This window comes from Elgaria multicarinata, chromosome 8 (assembly GCF_023053635.1).
Source record: "Elgaria multicarinata webbii isolate HBS135686 ecotype San Diego chromosome 8, rElgMul1.1.pri, whole genome shotgun sequence".
In the NCBI taxonomy this organism is placed as follows: Eukaryota; Metazoa; Chordata; class Lepidosauria; order Squamata; family Anguidae; genus Elgaria; species Elgaria multicarinata.
The window spans coordinates 11,220,573-11,242,255 of NC_086178.1; the positions used below are offsets into that span (position 1 = coordinate 11,220,573).

At 43.6% G+C, this 21,683-nt stretch overlaps 1 protein-coding gene across 1 annotated transcript; it reads right to left on the reverse strand.

Annotated features, from left to right (window-relative positions):
* Window positions 1-506: 506 nt before the first annotated feature.
* LOC134402097 (cytochrome P450 2J5-like) lies at window positions 507-21,161 on the reverse strand. Its single transcript, XM_063131427.1, has 9 exons — window positions 20,991-21,161; window positions 15,424-15,493; window positions 13,558-13,707; window positions 13,142-13,302; window positions 8,994-9,170; window positions 6,614-6,758; window positions 4,917-5,104; window positions 3,177-3,318; window positions 507-898 (listed from the first exon to the last, which is right to left on the reverse strand). Exons 1-9 carry the CDS (start codon window positions 21,159-21,161, stop codon window positions 708-710), a joined length of 1,395 nt encoding a protein of 464 aa, XP_062987497.1. The 3' UTR covers window positions 507-707.
* Window positions 21,162-21,683: the final 522 nt, after the last annotated feature.

The window sequence follows — 21,683 nt, forward strand, 5'->3', positions numbered from 1 at the left end:
TATTTGGGGGGCTGTGCACAGGTCTAGTTTCTACAAATAAGTTTCAAGGTGCTCCTGTTTCAATTGAGTTTGCAGGACAAATGGAAAACCTACATGAGTGTGAAGTTTCATCACATTATAAATGCTCCTCTTCTATTTCTTTCTTCCAGATGAATTGCACACGTAAGCCTCAATGACGATTCAAGACTTACATGTGAAAGCACCCTACCTTGTCATACACAAGTTTTGTAACATGACATCATTATGAACATATCATCAACTTACTATGTCCTTCCCATCTTTACTTATCATAATGTCAGGCAGATTTCCAAGGATTTCCACTACTGATTTCTCTTGGGATGTAGATCTGCTTTTAACCATCCCATTCACCACTTAACAGAGAATACACGATATACTACAAGCTGACAAAGCAAATGTTACCAATACATTTATTCAATAAATACACTCCATTTTACTTTTTGAAAAGCACCAAGTGCTTTATATGTCACAAACTAGCGGCAATGTATTAACAACCTACAGGGAAGAATTACATTCGTCAGATTGATTTAGCAACCAATTACATCATAGACTTAGCTCAACTTCCGACAGATTCAGATTGTAGTTCTAGAACAGAGTGGATTGAGCACATCAAGGCAGAAGACCAAAGTAAATGCAAAAGAATGAGGGAGGCATTGACAGTAATAAATAGGCCACTCTATATTTATAGTTTATGATTTCCTGCTGCGGGGAATAGCACAAAGCGTATAAGAATGAGGATATGTTGTCATCCCTACTCTAGGTTCTTTCTTAATTTTTTTCACTTTTTCTGGCAGCTGGAAGATGAACGCCCTCAGCAGATTGGTGAAGAAGACAAAAAGCTCAATTCTTGCCAACTCCTCCTCCAAACACTCACAATCCCCTGTGGAGGAAAAAAGGAAAAGGCAGCCAGTGAGGCAAGTCTATACAGCCTATTCACCAGGGCATCTAGCCAGACTATTTTGTGCCCTAGGCAAGGTGAGCTACTTGCACACACACACCCCAAAAATTGCCAACTTCGATTCAGCTGTTCAAGAAGAGGTTCTGAACTATTATATTTTCCTTTTATTATGTTTTTTTCTTAAAACAGCTAATTTGTATAAAACTGTGACCTTAAAGGGCAGTACTGCACCCTTCTGAGGTCTGCGCCCTAGGTGGCTGCCTAGTTGGCCTAATAGTAGCGCCAGCCCTGCTCATTCCTTAAGTGTGGGCTTCCCATAGATATCTGATTGGCCATGGTTCATTTGCTATGTGTGGACTTCCGTAGATATCTGGTTGGCCATGGTTCATGCCCTGCTTATGCGTTTCCCAGAGGTTTCTGGTTGGCCATGGCTCATGCCGTGCTTGTTGACCACCCATAGGTATTTGGTTGGCCATGGCCACTGTGGGGACAGAATGCTGGATTAGATAGGCCTTAAATGTGGTGCAGCATGGCTCTTCTTATGCCCATCAGCAACTCCCATTGTTGTAACTCCTGCTTCAGAGACCACAGGTAACTAAGCCTTAATGTATACAGTTCGAAAAGCATTGACAAGTTAGAACATTTGAGTTCTGAAAGCTGTACAAGTCCTGAGATATAAAGTATAATGCGTTGATCACTAGTATAGTATTACTCTACATAGTACTTTGGAAAAACATATCTAAATGAGACCACTCTTAGCATACTGAGTATAGTTCTGGTCACCACACCTAAACAAGGATATTATAGAGCTGGAAAAAGTGCAGAAAAGCGCAACTAAAATGATGAAGGGGCTGCAGCATCTCCCCTATGAGGGAAGGTTATATCAACTGGGGTTGTTTAGCTTGGAAAAAAGGAGGCTAAGGGGAGACATGATAGAGGTTTACAAAATGATGCATGGTGTGGAGAATGTGGAAAGGGAGACACTTTTATCCCTCTCCCATAACACTAGAACCTTGGGTCATCCCATGAAGCTGACTGGTGGGAGATTCAGGACAGATAAAAGGAAGTACTTTTTCACACAGCACATAGTTAAATCATGAAACTCACTACCACACAATGTAGTGATGGCCACCAATTTGGATGGCTTTAAAAGGGGGTTGGATAAATTCCTGGGGGTGAAGGCTATCCATGGTTACTAGCCCTTATGGTTGTGTGCTACCTCCAGCATCTGAGGCAGTAAGCCTGTGTGCACCAGTTGCTGGGGAACATGGGTGGGAGGGTGCTGTTGCACCATGTCCTGCCTTGTTCATCACTGGTCGATGGCTGGTTGGCCACTGTGTGAACAGAGTGCTGGTCTAGATGGTCCCTTGGCCTGATCCAGCAGGGCTCTTCTTATGTTCTTATATCCAACAGCCAGAAGGACTTAGCAGAGGGGAATAATCAAAGCTGCTTTCTACCCCACTTTCCCAGCCTGTGAAGCTCCAAGATCTCGTTGGAAACCATAGGAGACACCTATGGCTGGCCCAAGGTGTTCCCTTCTGCCTGAGGTGGAGCAGCAAATCCACATCTCCCAAAGCCAAGGTGCACCTGAGGCAAAAATCACTCCATAGTGTTGTACCAAATTTTCAAGGGACGGTGTTCGTGGGAAAAGACTCACATAGCCATCCTTTCTGGGTGAAGGCTGCAACAGTTCTATTCCAAAGGCAGCCCAGCAGAAGGGAGGGAGGATGTTTGGGACTCCTTGTCAAAAATCAATCCGAAGAAAGCTCACTTTACTCTTTTATGTCCAAAGCTGAACTGTTTGCTACGATATATTGGTTTAGATATATTGGTTTAAGCTATGGGGCAGATATCATGTAGTTTTGCAATGCAAACACCCCAGGTTTAATCCCCAGGATCTCTAGTTTAGGTTCTCAGCTCCTGATCGCTGAGAATTGAGGCCATGCTGGAAGTCAGAATTGGTAGTGCTAAGCCAGTGGTTTGATTCCATGTAAGTGCTGTGTAAAAGTTCTTACATGAAAAAGAAGAGATCTCATTCTCTCCAAGATGAAAATAATAACAACCTTCATTTACCTTTCAGTTCTTTTACCAACAAGTCAAAGAATTTTGGCAAATTCCATGCCCTAAAGGAGAACTAGGTAGTGCAGTGGCTACTGCTCAATCACCAACATTATGTAGATCAAATATTCCTTTGAAAATAAAAGCCATACGAAAGCCTCCATCTTATTGAAATATGTCAATAAATCATGTCTGGATTTACCTGTACCAAATAGCCGGAATTCTTCTCTAGCTACAAATTCTCCATCCTTGTCCAAAAAATGACAGGGATTGAATTTTTCAGGTTTCTCCCATAGCTTGGGATCAAGAAGAGCAGAGTTCAGATCTGGATTAATAAAAGTTCCCTGAAAGGAAGAATAATGTTGGCTCAGAATGCACACAAATCAGCACACTTCACTAATCTTTGTGTGTGTTTATATACACAGGCTTCACTCCTCCTGGAACTCTCACAAATTTGTACATTTGAACCTATATGCACCAGGTTTTATCCTGGTCGTGTTTTTTGTACTGTAGTTTGTATTTGTGTTTTTAGACTGTCGGTTGTTTTATTATGGTTTTAATTTTTGTGAACCGCCCAGAGAGCTTCGGCTATTGGGCAATATAAAAATGTAATAAATAAATAAATAAATCTGATGTACTTAGGGGGGGGAAAGGAAAATATACTATAGATGTATTCAAAGGAGTTACAAAAAAAGCAAGGGATTAACTATGACAAAACAAAATAACAAACATTCTCAGCTAGAATGAACTAAAAATATATTATTTGGTGTTTTATTTCTAATCCTTCTTTAATCTGGCACAGAGCTTATGGCCATCAGTGAAACCAAAAGCATTTCTACATGAGGCTTTTAATCTGCACCTTTATAAGGGCTTCTGCTTCCAGATTCTTTGCGGGATTAAAATTGGCTCCTTTACATGTGCTTCCCCCCACCCCAGGATTTTTCTTCTTTAGCCTTTCTATTCATTTCACTATACAACCATTAGTTGGCACCGTGGTGTAGCAGAATTGTGCATTTACATGAAGCTTCCATCGTATGATTTAGAGAAAATTCCAGACTTTCCTCATTATGAAAAAAAATACAACTGTTGCAAAAAGTGAGAGATCCCCTGGAGCAGCATGGCGTCATGTAAAGGACCCGCAAACTACCATAAGTGAGCAATCAAGAATGCACAATAAAAGCCTTGTGTAGAAATGTCCCCAAAAAGTGTAAGTGTATTCACTGTAAGTGGAAGTTTGTGAAGTGCTGGATATTTTAGGAAGTATATTTTATACATGAGTATCTCTTGTATGAGCATCTCATGTGCACATAGTTACCAGAAGCCATGCAAAACAAATTAAAGGAATCAGCACAGATTATGCAGGCTACATAGGGGAATGACACACAGACACCTCTGCAATCCAATATCTTTGGGTGGGTGGGGGAGGGGGGACCGGACTTTGGGGGGTGAGGGGGAACCGGACTAGGAGGAGGGCTTTCTCCGCTGTGGCACCCCGGCTGTGGAATGAGCTCCCCAGAGAGGTCTGCCTGGTGCCTACACTGTACTCCTTTCGTTGCCAGCTGAAGACCTTTTTATTCGCTCAGTATTTTAACACAATTTTAACTTAAATTTAAATTTTACTGTTTTAACTCTGTATTTTAATCTTATATCAATTTTGCTGCGTGGTTTTATCCTGGTTGTGCTTTTTATACTGTATTTTGTTTTTGTGCTTTTAACTTGTTGGTTGTTTTATGATGGTTTTAATTTTTGTGAACCGCCCAAAGAGCTTTGGCTATTGGGCGGTATAAAAATGTAATAAATAAATAAATAAATAAATTCTTGCCAGTCAGGATTTGCATTACACAGAAGCTCTTATGTGGGTACATCTCTTAACATGGTACCCTGTGATTTTCCTTGCTCCTGGAATAGAATATTGCAGCTGTATCAATCTTATACAGTATACCTTGGGAATAAGAAAACCAAAGATGTTCACATCTTTTGCAAATTTTCTGATGATTCTGGATAGGAAGGCATATTTAGCACGCTGGATCTCGTAAATCACAGCATTGGTGTAAGAGAGTTTCTTCCGATCTTGATAGCAGACGAATCGAGAGGAACCCAAAATAGCATCCATTTCCTTGTGGACTTTATCTGAGGGAAAAGATGGGGGGCGGACTTTATTCTGGGCAATGCATTTACCTTAGGAAAGTTAGGCAATTCGTTTTATTCTACATGAAATTTCTGCAAATTTGGGGTTGCAAACAAAAGTTGCAGCAATTTTGGGTGGGGGTAGGGGGGTTAGTTATATTCCAATGAGGTGGCCAAGGGTTCTCATCTCATTCAATTTATTTCTAGGCTGCCTTTGGAGAACCCCTCAAGGAGTGTTTTTAGACCGGCGGAGGGATTGTGTTTACTTACTGTCACTTTACCTCCTGCTTCTCTCCCACAATAGGGACAAGCAGCATCCTCTTTCTTCATACAGAGAAGAAAGCGAAAGCAAGCAATGACCACGTGGCCCATTCAGTAGGGGGGTGGGGTTAGAGTGCAGATTCTCCTGCACACAGCAGGAAATGGCGCCAATTATCATCAGACCCAAGAAGAAATGGATTTTCTGGGTCTTATTTTGTAGCGCAAAAAAACGACAGAAGCAGCAGGAGACACACAGGAGGATCACTGTGTCATCAAAACAACCCACCAAGATCCGTGAGTGACCATTTGCAAGCATGCCATAGAACACTCATCTGAAGGCAATCAAGATGTCATACGAGATAAAATCCACACACATACGGCTCAGGTCCAGGTTATCTGAAAGACTGTATTCTCTCTTATGAGCTTGCCTGTGCTCTGAGATCTTCAGTGGAGGCCTTTGGCTCAGTCCCACCAACATCCCAGGCACGCCTGATGGGTACACAGGATAGGGCCTTCTCAGTGGCTGCTCCAAGGCTCTGGAACTCCCTTCGCAGGTTGGCTAGGCTGGCTTCCTCTGTGCTACACTTTCAGAGGCAGGCAAAAACTTTTTTGTTCCGGCAGGCTTTTGGAACTACTCCGGAACTACTTTGGATCAGGGCCTGGAAACAAAGCTCTATGAGGAGAGATTGAAAGAACTGGGCATGTTTAGCCTGGAGAAGAGAAGGGTGAGGGGAGACATGAGAGCACTCCTCAAATACTTGAAAGGTTGTCACACAGAGGAGGGCCAGGATCTCTTCTCGATCCTCCCAGACTGCAGGACATGGAATAATGGGCTCAAGTTACAGGAAGCCCAATTCCAGTTAGACATCAGGAAAAACTTCCTGACTGTTAGAGCAGTACGACAATGGAACCAGCTACCTAGGGAGGTTGTGGGCTCTCCCACCCTAGAGGCCTTCAAGAGGCAGCTGGACAGCCATCTGTCGGGGATGCTTTAGGGTGGATTCCTGCATTGAGCAGGGGGTTGGACGATACCTGCCACCATTTCCTGCTGTGAGCAGGAGCAGCAGCGTGGTTAAGAAAAACCCCACTGAATGGGCCACGTGGTCATTGCTTGCTTCCTCTTTCTTCCCAAGTGAAAAAAGAGGAAGCTTTTTGTCCCTATTGTGGGACAAAAGCAGGAAGTAAAACAACGGTAGGGAAATTTGATTCCCCTCCACCCACCCATCTGATAAGGCTTCAAGTCTCCCTCACCCTGGATATCTGGATGAGTTGCCATAAGAAGCAGGGCCCATTGCAGAGTAATGGCGGTGGTCTCTGTGCCTGAGATAAAGAGGTGAAGAATACACTCAGCCAGGTTGTCTTCATTATAGGTAGAAGTGCGGTCACCCTCTCTCTGCTGTTGGCAATAAGAAAGACAAAATATTGTTCATAGCAAGTTACAGGCCAGCCTATAAAAGTGTGCTATACTTTCTGCAGGGTCTATATCCCAGCACCAAATTCGCCTTTCACATGTGGTTTTGCAGGGATCCTGGCACACGGTCATGAACTGGGGTTCTAATACCACACTGACATTAGAAGGGGGATCGAAAAGGATCTCTCTGACCCTCTCTTAAAAACACATGCAGGGAGTGTTAGGGTAAAAAACCCAACCAGGGCCGGATCTAAGTGCTTTATAACAGTTACAAAGCGCTTTAAGTGCTATAAAACTGTTATAAAGTGCTTTAAAGCAGTAGTGTAGATCCGGCCCAGAATGGAGGGAACAGGAAAACCAGACAAGTCCAGATGCAGTGACTACTTCTTTATTGAACTACACGTGTAGGAAGAAACGCACCCTTGACGGATCGAAGACAAGCTTCTCCACCCATCATCCACAACCAGCATCTTTTATAACATTCCTTGCCCCTCCTGATGAGCTCATGGATCCTCCCTCCTCCCATCCCTTATTGATTGCAGAGTTATACATTTTCCATAAATGAAACTATTTCTAACAGCTAACAACACATAATAGTGTGACAACTAGGCCCTGTTTATGTAACGTACTGTACCAGGTAAGCCCCCGCCCCCTGTGCAAGGGCGGGCGAAGCTAACTTTGCTGATCATTATTAGTGAAAGAGGGGAAGGGAGGGGTCTGGTGACAGAGCCCTGAGTGCTTGGTGTACACTTTCCCCCCAGAAAGGGGGTCTTTTGGTGGGGGTCTTTTGACCACCTTAACAGGAGGCATCATAAGAAAGCTGCAGCTTTCCAATTTTTCAAACTACTTTGTGATTGTGGAGCACTGAGAGTGCAGTGACCCAAACGTATCCAATGTGGATTGCTGAAGGACATATTCAGTATGGATTGCTGGACCTGCGTCTGTGCCAAGGACTTCTAAAATTGTCATGTTAAATGTTTTAATATTGGAACATATTTAATTTTTTTTTTAACTTTTGTATATGTCTACTTCTAGGTTTTAAATGTATATGTAGGCCCACAGGCCTGCAGGCCACGGTTGCTTTCAAAGGCTTATGGGTAGTGGCTGCCTTTGCTTCTAACACAGCCATCTGCTATTTTCTGTATTGCTTTGTAGCATCCTTCTGACTGATGGAAAGATGGGTCAAAGCATGGTCAATTTAAACAGTGAGCTCATGAGGCACCTGGCACTTTATCTGCAAGACTTAATGAGCCTGGTACTTTATCTAAGTGTACTAACAAGCTTATATTCCAGAGCTGCTCTGTCAAGAAGACACCCCATCATTAATCAGTTGTACCAATTAGTGAGCTTACCTGTGCCAAAAGTGTCTTACTTATCAGTAATGCCAATTAGTGCTATATTATACTATGCTGAGAAAGAGTGCCTTATGGCTAATCCCAAAAATCAGTCACTTGCCTAACTTGGCCACTGTGCCAAAACCAGTATGCTATATAAGTTGCTCTTGTACCCAGGTAGGGGTCCAGACTGGTCAATGTTTTTGTGCAGAAGCCGTTGCAGTCTGGTCCATCTTTATTGCGTACACCTGTATACGCTGTAAGTTACTCAATAAAACACTCTCCTTGTAAGTAAATCTTGAATCTGACATTTTGTCTCCTTGGTTTCCTGGAAAAAAACTGAAAGCCCACAGCCGGAGCATGCAGTATATGTTTTAAACTTTGTAATGCCGCCTTGACGCCCAGCACTGGACAAAAGGCGGGATATAAATAAATATCATCATCATCATCCTCTCCATCAGATGTGCATTTTTTTTGGCATGCTCATTACTGCGCAGTTGCGGATTTTCGCAGGTCCCTCTCATGATGTCGTCCGGCTCCTGTGTGCCACCCACCCTTCTAGCCTTCTTCACATGACAAAAACACACCCCAGTAAGTCCAACTTATTTTTAAAGATGGAAGTAGCCACAATCTCCTGCTTTGTGCAGGAGAAGCAGCAGGATCAAAATGGCCCACTGAATGGGCCCCATGCAAGTTGTTTACTCCCTCTTTCAAAAGAGGAAGTAATGAGGGACAACTGCACGGGCGGAGAAACTACGTCAAGCAAATGCGATTTCCCCCTGTGTGATGACGCTCAATGTGGATTTCTGCCAGGGGATCATTCACCCAAGTCTTAAGTTAGCTGGCAGGGGAGGGAATGCAACAATTTCTTGGAGTGGGTACTTACTTTCACCATTTGCAGTAGATAGAAATCAATGAAATCCTGTGGCAATTGACCTGGCTTAAACTCCTTATGTTTCTTTATCTCATTCTTTGCAAACGAAATCACCAACTGCCTGGAGATTAAGGCCTTCTTCTGTGGCCCCGGAAGACGTCTCATAAACCAGGGGAATATTTTATACAGCTACAAGGAAGACAAAAGCAAAATCCTGTCACTACTACGATGAGGAGGCCCATGAATGTGTATCATGACCCAACTTCTTTGGGCCACTGTCACATTGGTAACATTTTTTAAAAAAAATGGGGGCTGTGTCCTCTCAGGGGAAAATGGTTAATATTAAAATCAAGGCCTGGGGCTTGTCTTGACCAGGGGTTTGCCCCGGGGTAGATCTGCAGTGGTGCTAGGGTGACCCTATGAAAAGGAGGACAGGGCTCCTGTATCTTTAACAGTGGCATAGAAAAGGGAATTCCAGCAGGTGTCATTTGTATATATAGAGAACCTGGTGAAATTTCCTCTTCATCACCACAGTTAAAGCTGCCCTCTTTTCAAGCTGGTCACTCTAGTATAGCTCCTGCAGCTTTAACTGTTGTGATGAAGAGGGGATTTCACCAGGTTCTCCATATATACCAATGACACCTGCTGAAATCCCCTTTTCTATGCAACTGTTAAAGACACAGGAGCCCTGTCCTCCTTTTCATAGGGTCGCCCTAGTGGTGGCAGGTCAACTATATGACGCAGCCACCATGGTGAAGCCATCCAGGGGCAAACCCCCCGAAGGCCCAGTTTAAAAAAGTCGGGCACTTACCACGGATTTTTTCTCTTGGAGCAAGGTGCCGACGGCATTTGCCATCTGTCGCCTTGCTTCGGAGCTGCATTGGAGGCATGCCCCAGCGGATGGCGACCCCTGATTGGTCGCATCGGCTAGACAGGGGAGGGGGCAGGCCAGTGAGCCGAATGGCCACTGGACTACCTCTACACCTCCGTGGACCATCGCTTTAAAGAAGAAGTAAAAAGTAAAAAATGGAAGTTTTTAAAAAATGTAAGAACTGGGGGAGAGGGGCAAGGACGAGGGAAGGGGCAGCCCAGCCGAATGGCCACTGGACCACCTCAGCGGCACTGTGGAGCTTCACATTTAAACCGCCGCAAAGCCAGTCAAAAGGCGAGCATCAGAAACATCTCCTGGGGGAAAGCGCTTTGCCTGGGGGGCCCCAATCTACAGCATCCCTCTTTTCTGCGCTTCAGTCCTACGCCTATGCCTCCAGCCGCTGAGCCTTCGAGGAGGAAGGAAGCAGAGGATGGCCAGCTCCAGCGATCCACAGGGGGAAAGAGGCAGAGGGTGACATCTGAGCTCCACTGCCTCTGGTTGCTGCCGCCACTGCTGCTGCCGGGACTCACCTCGCCATGCTCCTTCCCGCAATTCCTACACTGGCGCTCCTTGCAGTGCAGATATTATTATTATTTATTGCATTTATATCCTGCCTTTTTCCTCCAAGGAACCCAAGGCAGCGTACCTAATCCTCCTCCTCTCCATTTTATGCTCACAACAACAACCCTGTGAGGTAGGTTGGGCTGGGAGTAGAAGACTGGCCCAAAGTCACCCAGTGGGTTTCCATGGCCGAGTGGGGACTAGAACCTGGATCTCCCTACTCTCAGTCCAACACTTTAGCTACTACACCACACTGGCTCTGGACCAGTGTGGTGGTCAGGAAGGAGCAGGAAGAAGCACCAACGTGAGAAGTCGAGACCTCGCAGCACAAAAATACCACCGTCAAGACACAGCCCAGATCTACACCAAGCCGAGTATAACACTTTGAAAGTGTTTTGAAAATGTGCCAGGGAGCCCAATGGTTGTCACTACTGTTATAAGCCATTTTAAAGCTGTAGTGTAGCTCTTGCCCAATAGTGGGAAGGGAAAAGCCTTTTTCTCACTCTCTCTCACACATTCTCTCTTCCACCCCATTTCGTTTCTCTTTCTCTCACACACATGCATTCACATATGTTTGTATATGTATGGGAAAATCCGGAAGACCTTTGTTATCTCGAGGAGACTAGGGCCTTTGCTAGACGAGGGTTTAGCCTGGGCTGATACCTGGGCTCACCCCTGTGCGTCCAGATGACGCACAGGGGATCCCGGGGTCAACCCTCCCTTTGCACGGGATAACCGGCACCACTTTTGGCCCGGTATTTCCACATCTCCAGGCTGAGCCCGAGGCCACGGAAGGTCTAGCCCATTCCACAGCTTTTCCTGGCTACGCAACTTACTCGCGAGTAGCCGGGAGAAGCCGCGCACTGGGCACAGCGCTCCACAGGAACGCTGTGCTCATCGGGCCAGGGGGGGGAATCGTGGGGGGGAGAGATCGGGGCCAGGGGGGGAAGAGCGGAGACGGCGGGAGAGATGGGGGAGAAGAGCGGAGCCAGGGTGGAGAGATCGCGGCTGGGGGGAGGGAGATTGGGGGCAGGGGGGAGTGGGGAAACCCTTTAAAAAAAAGACTTACCTGAGCGCTCCTGCGCTCCAGTCCCTTTAAAACATTAAAAAAAAATGGCGGATGCAACAGGGCTTCCTTTACCCCGTCGCGTCTGGCGTCTAGCTAGGAGCAACAGCCCGTGCTAGCTGCAATGCAGGCTGGCCCCTCCACACGCCTGGATTAACAGGTACGTCTAGCAAAGACCTAGGTTTGATATGCAGTCATTCTGACCCAACACTTGAAATCCCATGGCAACACTTTTTCTCAGTATGATATTTGCTCCATTATAAGCTGACTGTTATATGTAAATAGGGAGTTAAAACAGAGTGACATGATACCTTTAAAGTCTGAGAAAAGTTCTATATATGGGCAGGTGCCATTTCTTGGCATGCTTCCCAGAACAACTAGCTATGACCTATGAGACAGATCAAGACATGAGACAGGTCTCGTGTCAGTCTTGGGGTCGTGGCTGTTCTTTTGATAACACACTGCTAAGAGGTGGAAACATTAGAGTTCCCACAGTGACGGGATGGCCCATAAACGCTAGCTAGGACTAGAAGATTGAGGGGAGACATGATAGCACTCTTCAAATACTTAAAAGGCTGTCACACAGAGGAGGGCCAGGATCTCTTCTCAATCCTCCCAGAGTGCAGGACACGGAATAACGGGCTCAAGTTAAAGGAAGCCAGATTCCAGCTGGACATCAGGAAAAACCTCCTGACTGTTAAAGCAGTACGACAATGGAATCAGTAACCTAGGGAAGTTGTGGGCTCTCCCACACTAGAGGCCTTCAAGAGGCAGCTGGACAACCATCCGTCAGGGATGCTTTAGGGTGGATTCCTGCATTGAGCAGGAGGTTGGACTCGATGGCCTTGTAGGCCCCTTCCAACTCTGCTATTCTATGATTCTATGTTTCTATGAAATACAGCTCCCCTGGCATCTGTAAAATGGAACTTGAACACTAACCTAGTTTGCCGTACAGGGTGCCGTGGACTTGAATGGCCAGCAAATGGAGTCTCCCTGTTGTCTTCTGGAGTTCCCGATAACTGAATGGGGAAGATGTCTTGCTTTGCTTTTAGCCTTATCTATGTATTCATCTTTAGTCTGCTAGGTAATAATGGCTTTGGACTTTTAACCACTTGTGTTGTAATTGCTTCTGAAATCTGAACCTTAATTAATTAGTAAAACAGTACATACATATATACACACACACACATCCATCCATCCATCCATGCACACCAACCTCACAATCTCAATGAAGATAAGAATATAAAAAGAGCCACGCTGGATCAAACCAAGGGTCCATCTAGTCCAGCAATCTGTTCACATAGTGGCCAACCAGCTGTCGATGAAGAACCCACAAGCAGGACACAGGGGCATCAGCACCTACTGCCCATGTTCCCCAACAACTGGTATATAAAGGCTTACTGCCTCAGATACTGGAGGTAGCACATGGCTATCAGGAGAAGTAACTATTGATAGCCTTCTCCTCCAGGAATTTACCAACTCCTTCATATATCTGTGAAGTAGGTTAGACTGCAGGACAGTGACTGGCCCAGGATTGTGTGAGGTGGGGATTCCAACCACACGTAATTCCAAGCCCAGGTGCTCTTTGAATACTGATAACAAGTTATGACCTTTGAGGCCATCACTCCATCTGACTTCATAGGATAGCGAAAAACTACTCACAGTGTAAATGAAGCTACCTCCATATTTTAAGGCCAAATCAATAGCCTCAATCAGTTTCTGGAAGTTTTTGTCTTCCATAGGATACCGATGTCCAAAAGCAACAGCGCAGACCACATTGCACACTGAAGTAGTGATGAGTAATAAAGGATCAAGTGGCTGTCCTGTAAATGAAGTTATTTGCAAACATTTTAATTGTGCTTTCATCTGAGTACTGAGAGTGGAATTTCATATCGGGTCTAAGGAACCTTTTACTTTTACATTAGAAAACAACTAAAAATTCATCAAATTGCACTCCAAAGTATGCAGAGAGTGTTTCCAAAATTATAATAATAATAATAATAATAATAATAATAATAATAATAATAATAATCTGCAGAACACGATATGGGACAGTATTATCTCCTAGTGTCACATACCCTTAACATCTGCAAAAGTCTCTACAAGCTGATGGGCCTCCTCTTCTATTTGGCGTTTGATGCTTTTCTTCCCCGGTTCCAACTTCTGCATAGTAATTCGTCCAACCTCTCTCTGCTGCTTCCAGATGTGTCCATTCGAAAATATTACATCTGACGGTGTTAAGAACCAATGAGAAATCAATTGCAAAAATTCATGTTAAAAACGTTTTATGTTGACATCCTCTAAAAAGAAAAAGGAAATATACATAAGGAGCACAATACATCTCCTCCACCACTTTCTGGGCCCTTTCCTTTGTGCGGAAATTCCATATGTTCCATTTATACAGCTAGCGAACGGCACGGCAAAATTACAGAATATCTGCTATCCCAGAAATACACCAGCTCTTTGATGGTGATGTATATTTATTCCTGCATTTTTGGCAAGTTAAATCATGGCAGAATAAAGCTAGAAAATGGGAGGAAAGGCACCAGAAGATGACAACATCACGAAAAGGACCCACAAACTTCAGTGAGTAATCAATCTTGATTGTATACCGTAAGCTCAGTGTGAAGGAACCCTTAGTAGCGAAAGACACAGCTGGCAAAAGAAATGCAAACACTATTTACAGAGTTGGCCTAGTGGGGAAATCTCCAGTTGACTGAAACATTTAGAGTAAGGATGAAGGAATCTGTCTGACTTACTTTCTATAATACTCACATTTTTTCAAGGGCAAATTTATTTGATCTCATTTCCATGTCAGTTTGTGATTTTTTTTAAAGTCCACATGAAAATACATATGTGTACAAATGTGTATGAATGTCCGCACACCATTTATCCAATATACTTTTTTTTTCCCCAAGCAATACCTCTAATATATACTTTTTTGTATGGAATGAACCACTTTTGTAGGGAAGTTTGTGGCGTTACCCCGCAATTGATTATATTCTGGATTAGTATGTCTGGTAAGTAGGGGATGTTAGAACTGAGTGGGTGTGGTTTATAATGTAATCGGTGGGGGGAGAGGAGTATATAAGGAGTGTGTTGGGAGTTTGTGGGGGTGAGTGTGTTTTAGGTTTTGCTTTCTTGCATTTTTTATCTGTAAAGTGAGAAGAGTTTAGATTCTAGGGATTTAGGATTGGTGTAAAGAGAGAGAGGTGATTAGTGTGTAGATTGTTTAGATTAAGCAGGATTGAAAGTATTATATTTTTATTTGAAGTTTTTAAATAACAATAAACTTATTATTATTTTGTTAGCTACCAAATCCCATGTGTCAGCTTGGCACTATTTACCTGCCATACAGTTATTAAACACCCACGTCAGATTATACCCATAGTATAATTTAGAGCAGATCCTGTATTAAACCGGTTTCCTTCATAGCTAGGGGTAAGGTTTTGATTAACCCTCGCTCGGGTTTTCAAGTGGTGGCGCTTGGCCTGAGAAGGGCTCAGGCGACGGGCCTAGTTTAAGGGTTTGTTACGTCACGAAGTTCCTCGAGGGTGTACATTATTGTTTTCATTGGAGCACTGCCTCACAAAATTCAGAGAGTGAGAAGACTGAAGCATAATTGCATTCCAGTATTAGTTCAGAAAGTCCAGTTGCTGGGGAACATGGGATACTGCTGTTGTACTCTTGTCTTCCTTGTGAGTTTCCCATGGGCAGCTGGTTGGTCCCTGTGTGAACAGAATGCTGGACAAGATGGACCCTTGGTTTGATCCAGGATGGCTCTTCTTAACTTCTTAAGTCCATACTTGGTTGTTTCACATTACAATGTGACCCAAATGAATTTCCCCTCTATCACCCCCAAAGGGGTCCTTTGTTCTCTTTTATTTAATTTCCTCCTACAATGTCTCTGGAGTAAAAACCTCTTATTCTTCACAACAACTTACCTTTTTCATTTGTTGCACCCTTAAGCAGTGGAGTCACAGGCCGTTCAGTGTTTCCAGATTGTTTTGTGTCCTGCCAATTAGATCAAAGTAGAGGAGAGAAATGTTACATACATTTATAATTTCAAGTTAATACAGTATGTGTAGCTGCAGCTTCTGGCCATGTTCAGCTTTCCTCTCTAACCATGGCAAAAAATTAATATCAACACATCATTAGATGAGGGGGAGGAATCGTGTTTCCCTACCATTGCTTTCCCCCACCCCGCTTCTGTCCCCAAATACTTCCTCTTTCTTTACACGGGGAAGAAAGAGAATGTAAACAATGACTACGCGGCCCATTCAGTGGGCATTTTTATCCCGCTGCTTCTCCTGCACACAGCAGGAAATGGCGGCACTTTTTGCGACAGCACGTTTCGGGTATTTTTTTTGAGATGAGAATAAGCTTCATCCCACGTACCTGCTTCCCTCGGATTATCCCCATAGCGCTAAGCTTTCATGGTTGTTGTTGTTGCTACCTGGCGACAGCGATCCTTTACATGCCAGGAAGTGAGTTTAAGGGGGGGAATGTAAAAAAATCATTAAAAATCAACGGATGACCCAATTCAATTCAAATTTGGTGTGCTTAAAGCTCTCCCTAATATCTATTACTGTGCCAATTTTGGTGTCTTTATCTTTAAAGCTTACACAGATGTAAGCATTTGTTTAAAATTCTGCTCCTGTGCCCCAGCGGCGGCTCGGAAGATACGCTCAAAATACAGCAAATCTTTTAGCTTTATTGCACAATTAAGGCAGGATGCATGGGAGCACTTCACAATCAAGGCAGATTATAAGGTGGAAAACTTCTGAGTCCTTTGCATGCAATTCGCAGTGATTGCACAGTATAACGCTGGTGTGATAAAGCTCAATATGAGCAGAAAGGGCAGGAGATACACGGGAGGCAAACGTGGTCGTCAAAAGGATTCGCGGAAACCATGAGTGGCCAATAACAAGTGTGCGATAAAACACTTGTCTGATGACGCTCTAAGAATATTTCTACCTCCTAGTTTTATTTTTATTCTCAGGGTCCCAGTAGGTGAGATGAGATCTTCGTCCTGCTTAATGGTAGGGCCAGCCCTGTTTGGATTGCTCAGGATTGGGGCCCTGTCCTCAAGATCTAAAGCTCCATCTGACAAGCGTTTTATTGCACGCTCATTACTGAGCACTCTCGGAGTTTGCTCAGGTCCCTCACATGACGTTGTCTGCCTCCCACATGCCTTCCGCCCCTTCTAGCCTTCATTGCGCAACAACAAAAAACCTCATTAAGTCCGATGTTTTTTTAAACTCAAAATTGCTTCTCTCTCCTGCTGTTTGCAGGAGAAGCAGCACCATTAGAACAGTGGACTCAATGGGCCTCGTGCTCCTTGTGTACTTCCTCTTTTGAACTGAGGGACGAAAACACGGGCGGAGAAGCGAAGGTAGGGAGCGCGTCAACCCCCAGTGTGATGGAGCTGCTAATCATAACATGTTATCAACTTATATGGACTGATAATCATCTAGTTACAGGAGAGGGAGAGGAAGGGAAGCAGCCTGTACATTTTGCTTGTCTCTGCTCCAGCTTCCTACAATGAGCCATAAGTTTCCCTTTTCTTTGTTGGAAGAGCCTGTAGGAAATGGTTGGAAGGTAAAAGCATGGTGTCAGGGGACCATCTGGAAGGAGAACATTGGCGTGCGGACAACAGGTTCAAAGGGTTCAGCTGAACACCCTAAACTGCCATGGCCATGTTGCGGTAGCACGGTCGGTGCTAGCTGTAGGAAAGAGTGACAAATTCAGCTGCTCCCAGTCCCCACCCCGCTCTTCCTCCGGAAGGCTTTTTTCACCAGTGCAGCCACTGCCACCCCAGCTTGATCGCTCACTCTTTCACTCACTCAGCTGTTCCCTGCTCCCAGCTGCTCTGCCTGTCCTCTCATGACAGTTGCTGAACAAGGTGGGAGCAGCAGCCATGCTGGGGCCAAGAAGCAGCACGTGGTGGAGCCGAGGAGGGGACTGTTTCTGTAAGTAGTAAGATTGCCCGGAGCTGCGGATTGGGGCCCTCCCCCCTTCATAGCTGCTGCCTTCCTCTAGTCATCAGCCCTGCAGGTACTGTAATGTTTGGGAGAAAGAGAGAGAGAGAGAGAGAGAGAGAGAGAGAGAGAGAGAGAGAGAAGCTGTATGTTTACGTGCCTTCTCTCCTCATCGCTGCCCCACCGCCCACCCCAGTCTGGACACCAGCAAGAGAAAAGAAAGGGGGAAGGGGGGAGAACTCAATGCCCCCCAGGACCTCCTGGCTAAGGAGGGTTCATTCAGCACCACCTTTTTCAGAATGCTTGCTAGAACAATTCCTATCTGCCCTTGCTTATTTTAGGGTGTCCAACCCCCTTTTTTCAAGCCGTTCTTTTGGTAAACATGGTATGTGTGCATCTTGTGTCACTTTAAAACAGAGCTGCAGCACAATCCTATGTATGTCTACTCAGAAGTAAGCCCCACTGAGATCACTCAAACTTACTCTGAGGTAAATGTGCATAGGATGCAGCCTGAAAACGAAGAGAGGATGAAAAAAGACAGGGAAAAGGAATTGTAGAATAGAATAGCAAGGTAACTGTGGGATATTTAACCATATTTAAAGACAATAAGTACAGTAAAATTAGTGCTCCTCTACTTCAGACCCAATCAAATAATTACAACAGTGCAGTACAGATGACTTGTTAATTAAAAAAATACAGTTTACTTCCGTTTTCGTTTATTTCGATTGTTTGATGAATGAAAAATAAGTCCTTTATAACTGTATATTCAATCAATGTTTACCTTTAAAAAAAAAAAAACCTGGCCGAACCACCTAATGAAATGTGCTGTGCACACCTTTGAAGGAGAAGTGGTAGATTTTATATTTTATGATGCAGCAGCATCCAGGGCTTATGTGGAGAAAAAGCAAAATCGACAGATCTGTCCATCACTAACAACACTTTACACTGGAAATAGACAGAAGGATACTGGTGCAGTTTGCTTGTTTTGTTCCACCTACACAGTACCTGCTTCAGTTACCTGAAAGGCAGGTAAGAGATAAAAATCATTAGCTAGTGAAGGCTGTGTTCCATTTGAGTCACATCATGGTGACTGTGTGGGAAAGGCAAAACCAATAAGCTTTGGGGAGAGATAAATGCAGCAGTTTGCAAAATTGTTTGCTGATGTATAACAATAGGCCACCTAGGTGGATTTTATAGGGAACAGATAAAACGTGGTTGCAAAGGTTGTGAATTGTGACTCTGTTAGATCTTTTGATTTAGAGCTAAAATAGACTAATAGTTAGAAATAAGTAATTTTTTTCTTTCCAATTCCAATTCTTTGTAAAGTTTTCTGAGGCTGTTTCTACACCTGCCTTTTCCCCCAGGATCGACCCAGGATCATCCCTGTGCATGCAAATGACACACAGGGGATCCCAGAAGCAGGCAGGGATGATCCCTCCATTTTCCTGGGATAATCCTTAGGTGTAGAAAGGGCCTGAGTGTACTGTTTCCAATGTACTGTTTCCAATGTTTTAATCCTAGCCTACATGTCAGACTTACATAGATCAACCCATAGCTGACCAGAGCTTGTGAAAAAGGGTTGGAAGCTAAAAGGATTCCATGTCAGACCTGGGTTCAAATCACCACTCCACCCTGAAGCTCACTGGATGACCTTGACCCAATCACTGGCTCTCAGCATACCTCACAGGGTTGTTGTGAGGATAGCATGGGAAGGGAGAGGGTGCACCATGTACACTTCCTAAGGTTCCTAGAAGGAAATGTGGGGGGAAAGCAATAAATAAAATAAAACATATCTCTAATTCATCATGAAGTGCACAACTGACAATTTTGGAGCCCCATTGGGCCTTGTCAGGGAAACTATTCCATAAGCCAGGGGCCACAACTGAGAAGGTCCTCCCACTTGTTGCTGCCCACCAAGCCTCCTTGGAGGAGGTTCCCAGAGGAAGGCCTTAGATGCAGAGCATACAGTATGGGTCAGTTCATGGGGGAAGTCCAATGGGGGGAAGTGTGCACAAAACTGCACCACTTTTGGTACAGGGGACCGATTACCTTCATTACACCAAGGGCTAGAAGATGTCAAGGAGGAGGGGCTACACCCTGAAGCCCTGCCCCTTCCATGACGTCATACCACCACCCCTGTTTTTTTCTCTGCATGGAGAAAGGGACTCAGATAAGGCTGCACCTTCCTGTGCTGCTTTCATTTCAAAAACACTTGCAAAATATGCATGCATTTAGAAAAAAAGTGCATACAAAAAAGTGTATCTTTGGAAACGTGTGTACAAAAATGCATGTATTTAGACAAATGTACATACACACGCATATACATTTTTGCTCGGGCTTTAAAAATACAATTTCACAAAGGGATGGGGAAAAGGGATGGAGCAAACTTAATGTAGGAAAGGTAAGAACTGAACGGAATTGAACTTGACAGATTTATGTATCCTTGCTCTAGACAGAGGATGGTGGCTATACTACTCTAAGGCAATCTTGGGTGATGCTGATTAACTAGATCCAGTTTGTTTTAAATATTGTTACTTGTTATATATATTTTATCAGTGTAAACTGCCTTGAAAATCTTCTTAATTATAAAGATTGGATAAGTTTTTAAATAAATAAAATAAACATAAATATTGGGTGAAACCATGAGAAACTGTAAATCTTATTACAGTAAGAATTGTGAGCACAACTAAAAATATTATGGGAAACATAATACCTGCAAAACAATGAATAGTTTTGCTGAATATATGACTGGATATCATTAGGCTGTGATCCTCCTATACACACTTACCTGGGAGTAAGTCCAATTGAACTTAATGTCGCTTACGTCTGAATAGATATGTACATACAATTGCACTGGGCCAAATCCTAGATTCTACATAATTTTCCATATCAAATGTGAAGTTTCTACCTACTGCACTTGTACCCACAGTTATCTTTGGAAGAAAATAATTCTCAGGACTCTTTACTAATTCTCCTACAGTGTAATCCTATACATGCTCTACACAGAAGTAAGTGCAATTACATTTAATGGGGTTTATTGACGGGTAAATAGATATAGGAATACATCGTTATTATTATTATTATTATTATTATTATTATTATTATTATTATTATTTTCATTTTCTCACTCGTGGCGGTTCTTCCAGATGTACACAATGGGCTTTGCCAGGTCATGCTGTCTTTCCCTGACTCAGGAATTTCCTGACAACTGAGCATGTTTTAAATGTGACTGCTTTCTGGATGTTGGAGTGGATGTATTTTGGTAGGCCCAGGTTGCTGCTATAGTTCATTAACTTCCATGGCCAGTGGTGTATATTATTATTATTATTATTATTATTATTATTATTATTATTTACATTTCTATACCACCCCATATCTGAAGCTCTCTGGGAGGTTTACAGAGATTAAAACATTAAAAACAATATACAAAATCTAAAGACACACAACAAACGGTACACACAGAGACAACATACATCTAAAGACAACTTTCAGGTTAGTGCGTTATTGTTTAATGATTTAGAAAGATGTACCTTAATCAAAGTATCTTGATACAGCCTGATGGCTATCCGCCACATGCCTCCAACGACAGGCAGCGGAAGTGTCCCAGAAGGGTATTTTTCGCGTGACCATAGCTGTCTCAGAAAGTGCAGAATCAGAAGACCCACTAGCACAGCAATCAAAAATAGCTGTATCCCTAGCATTCTTCTGGCTTTTCTTTCCCTGTCTTTGAATCTGCTTAGTACATCTGGGTGTGTCCAGTCCTCTTTCTCCAACGCTATTTGCTTTCCTCACAGATATTTCCAGTTCTTTCAGGCTTATAGTAACACCCTTTTATATAGCTCACTTCTCACGGGCAAGTAGACAAGTCTACTGACACCATATACTATTAGTCTTACAATGAGACCTTTGAGGCATATATTACTACTAATACTAATATTTCTAATACTAATAATTTAATTTTACTGCACTCTCAGTGTACATCTTATCAGGTATGGTTAATTCTATTATGTGTTACTCAAATAACTGAGGGGGAAAGCTGCTAGAATGAAAGGCAAGTCTCATCCAGCCCTGGACTGGCAAAGGGCCAATTTTGTGCATACATATTCTGAGAAATTTACCTAGCACATGTTCCTAGAGTCTATCTTCCATTAGGGTGTGTGAAACCTAGACTCATAGAATAGTACAGTTGGAAATGGCCTATAAGGCCATCAAGTCCAGCACCC

What these genes read in the sequence shown, in the direction of transcription:
- LOC134402097 (XM_063131427.1), bottom strand. Translation starts at nt 21,161, where the DNA reads ATGCTAGGGATACAGCTATTTTTGATTGCTGTGCTAGTGGGTCTTCTG. An exon ending in TTGGTTTTCTTATTCCCAAG is followed by an intron (nt 3,319 to 4,916) that starts GTATACTGTATA and finishes TCTTCCTTTCAG; the next exon opens with GGAACTTTTATTAATCCAGA. An exon ending in ATTCCGGCTATTTGGTACAG is followed by an intron (nt 899 to 3,176) that starts GTAAATCCAGAC and finishes TTTCCTCCACAG; the next exon opens with GGGATTGTGAGTGTTTGGAG.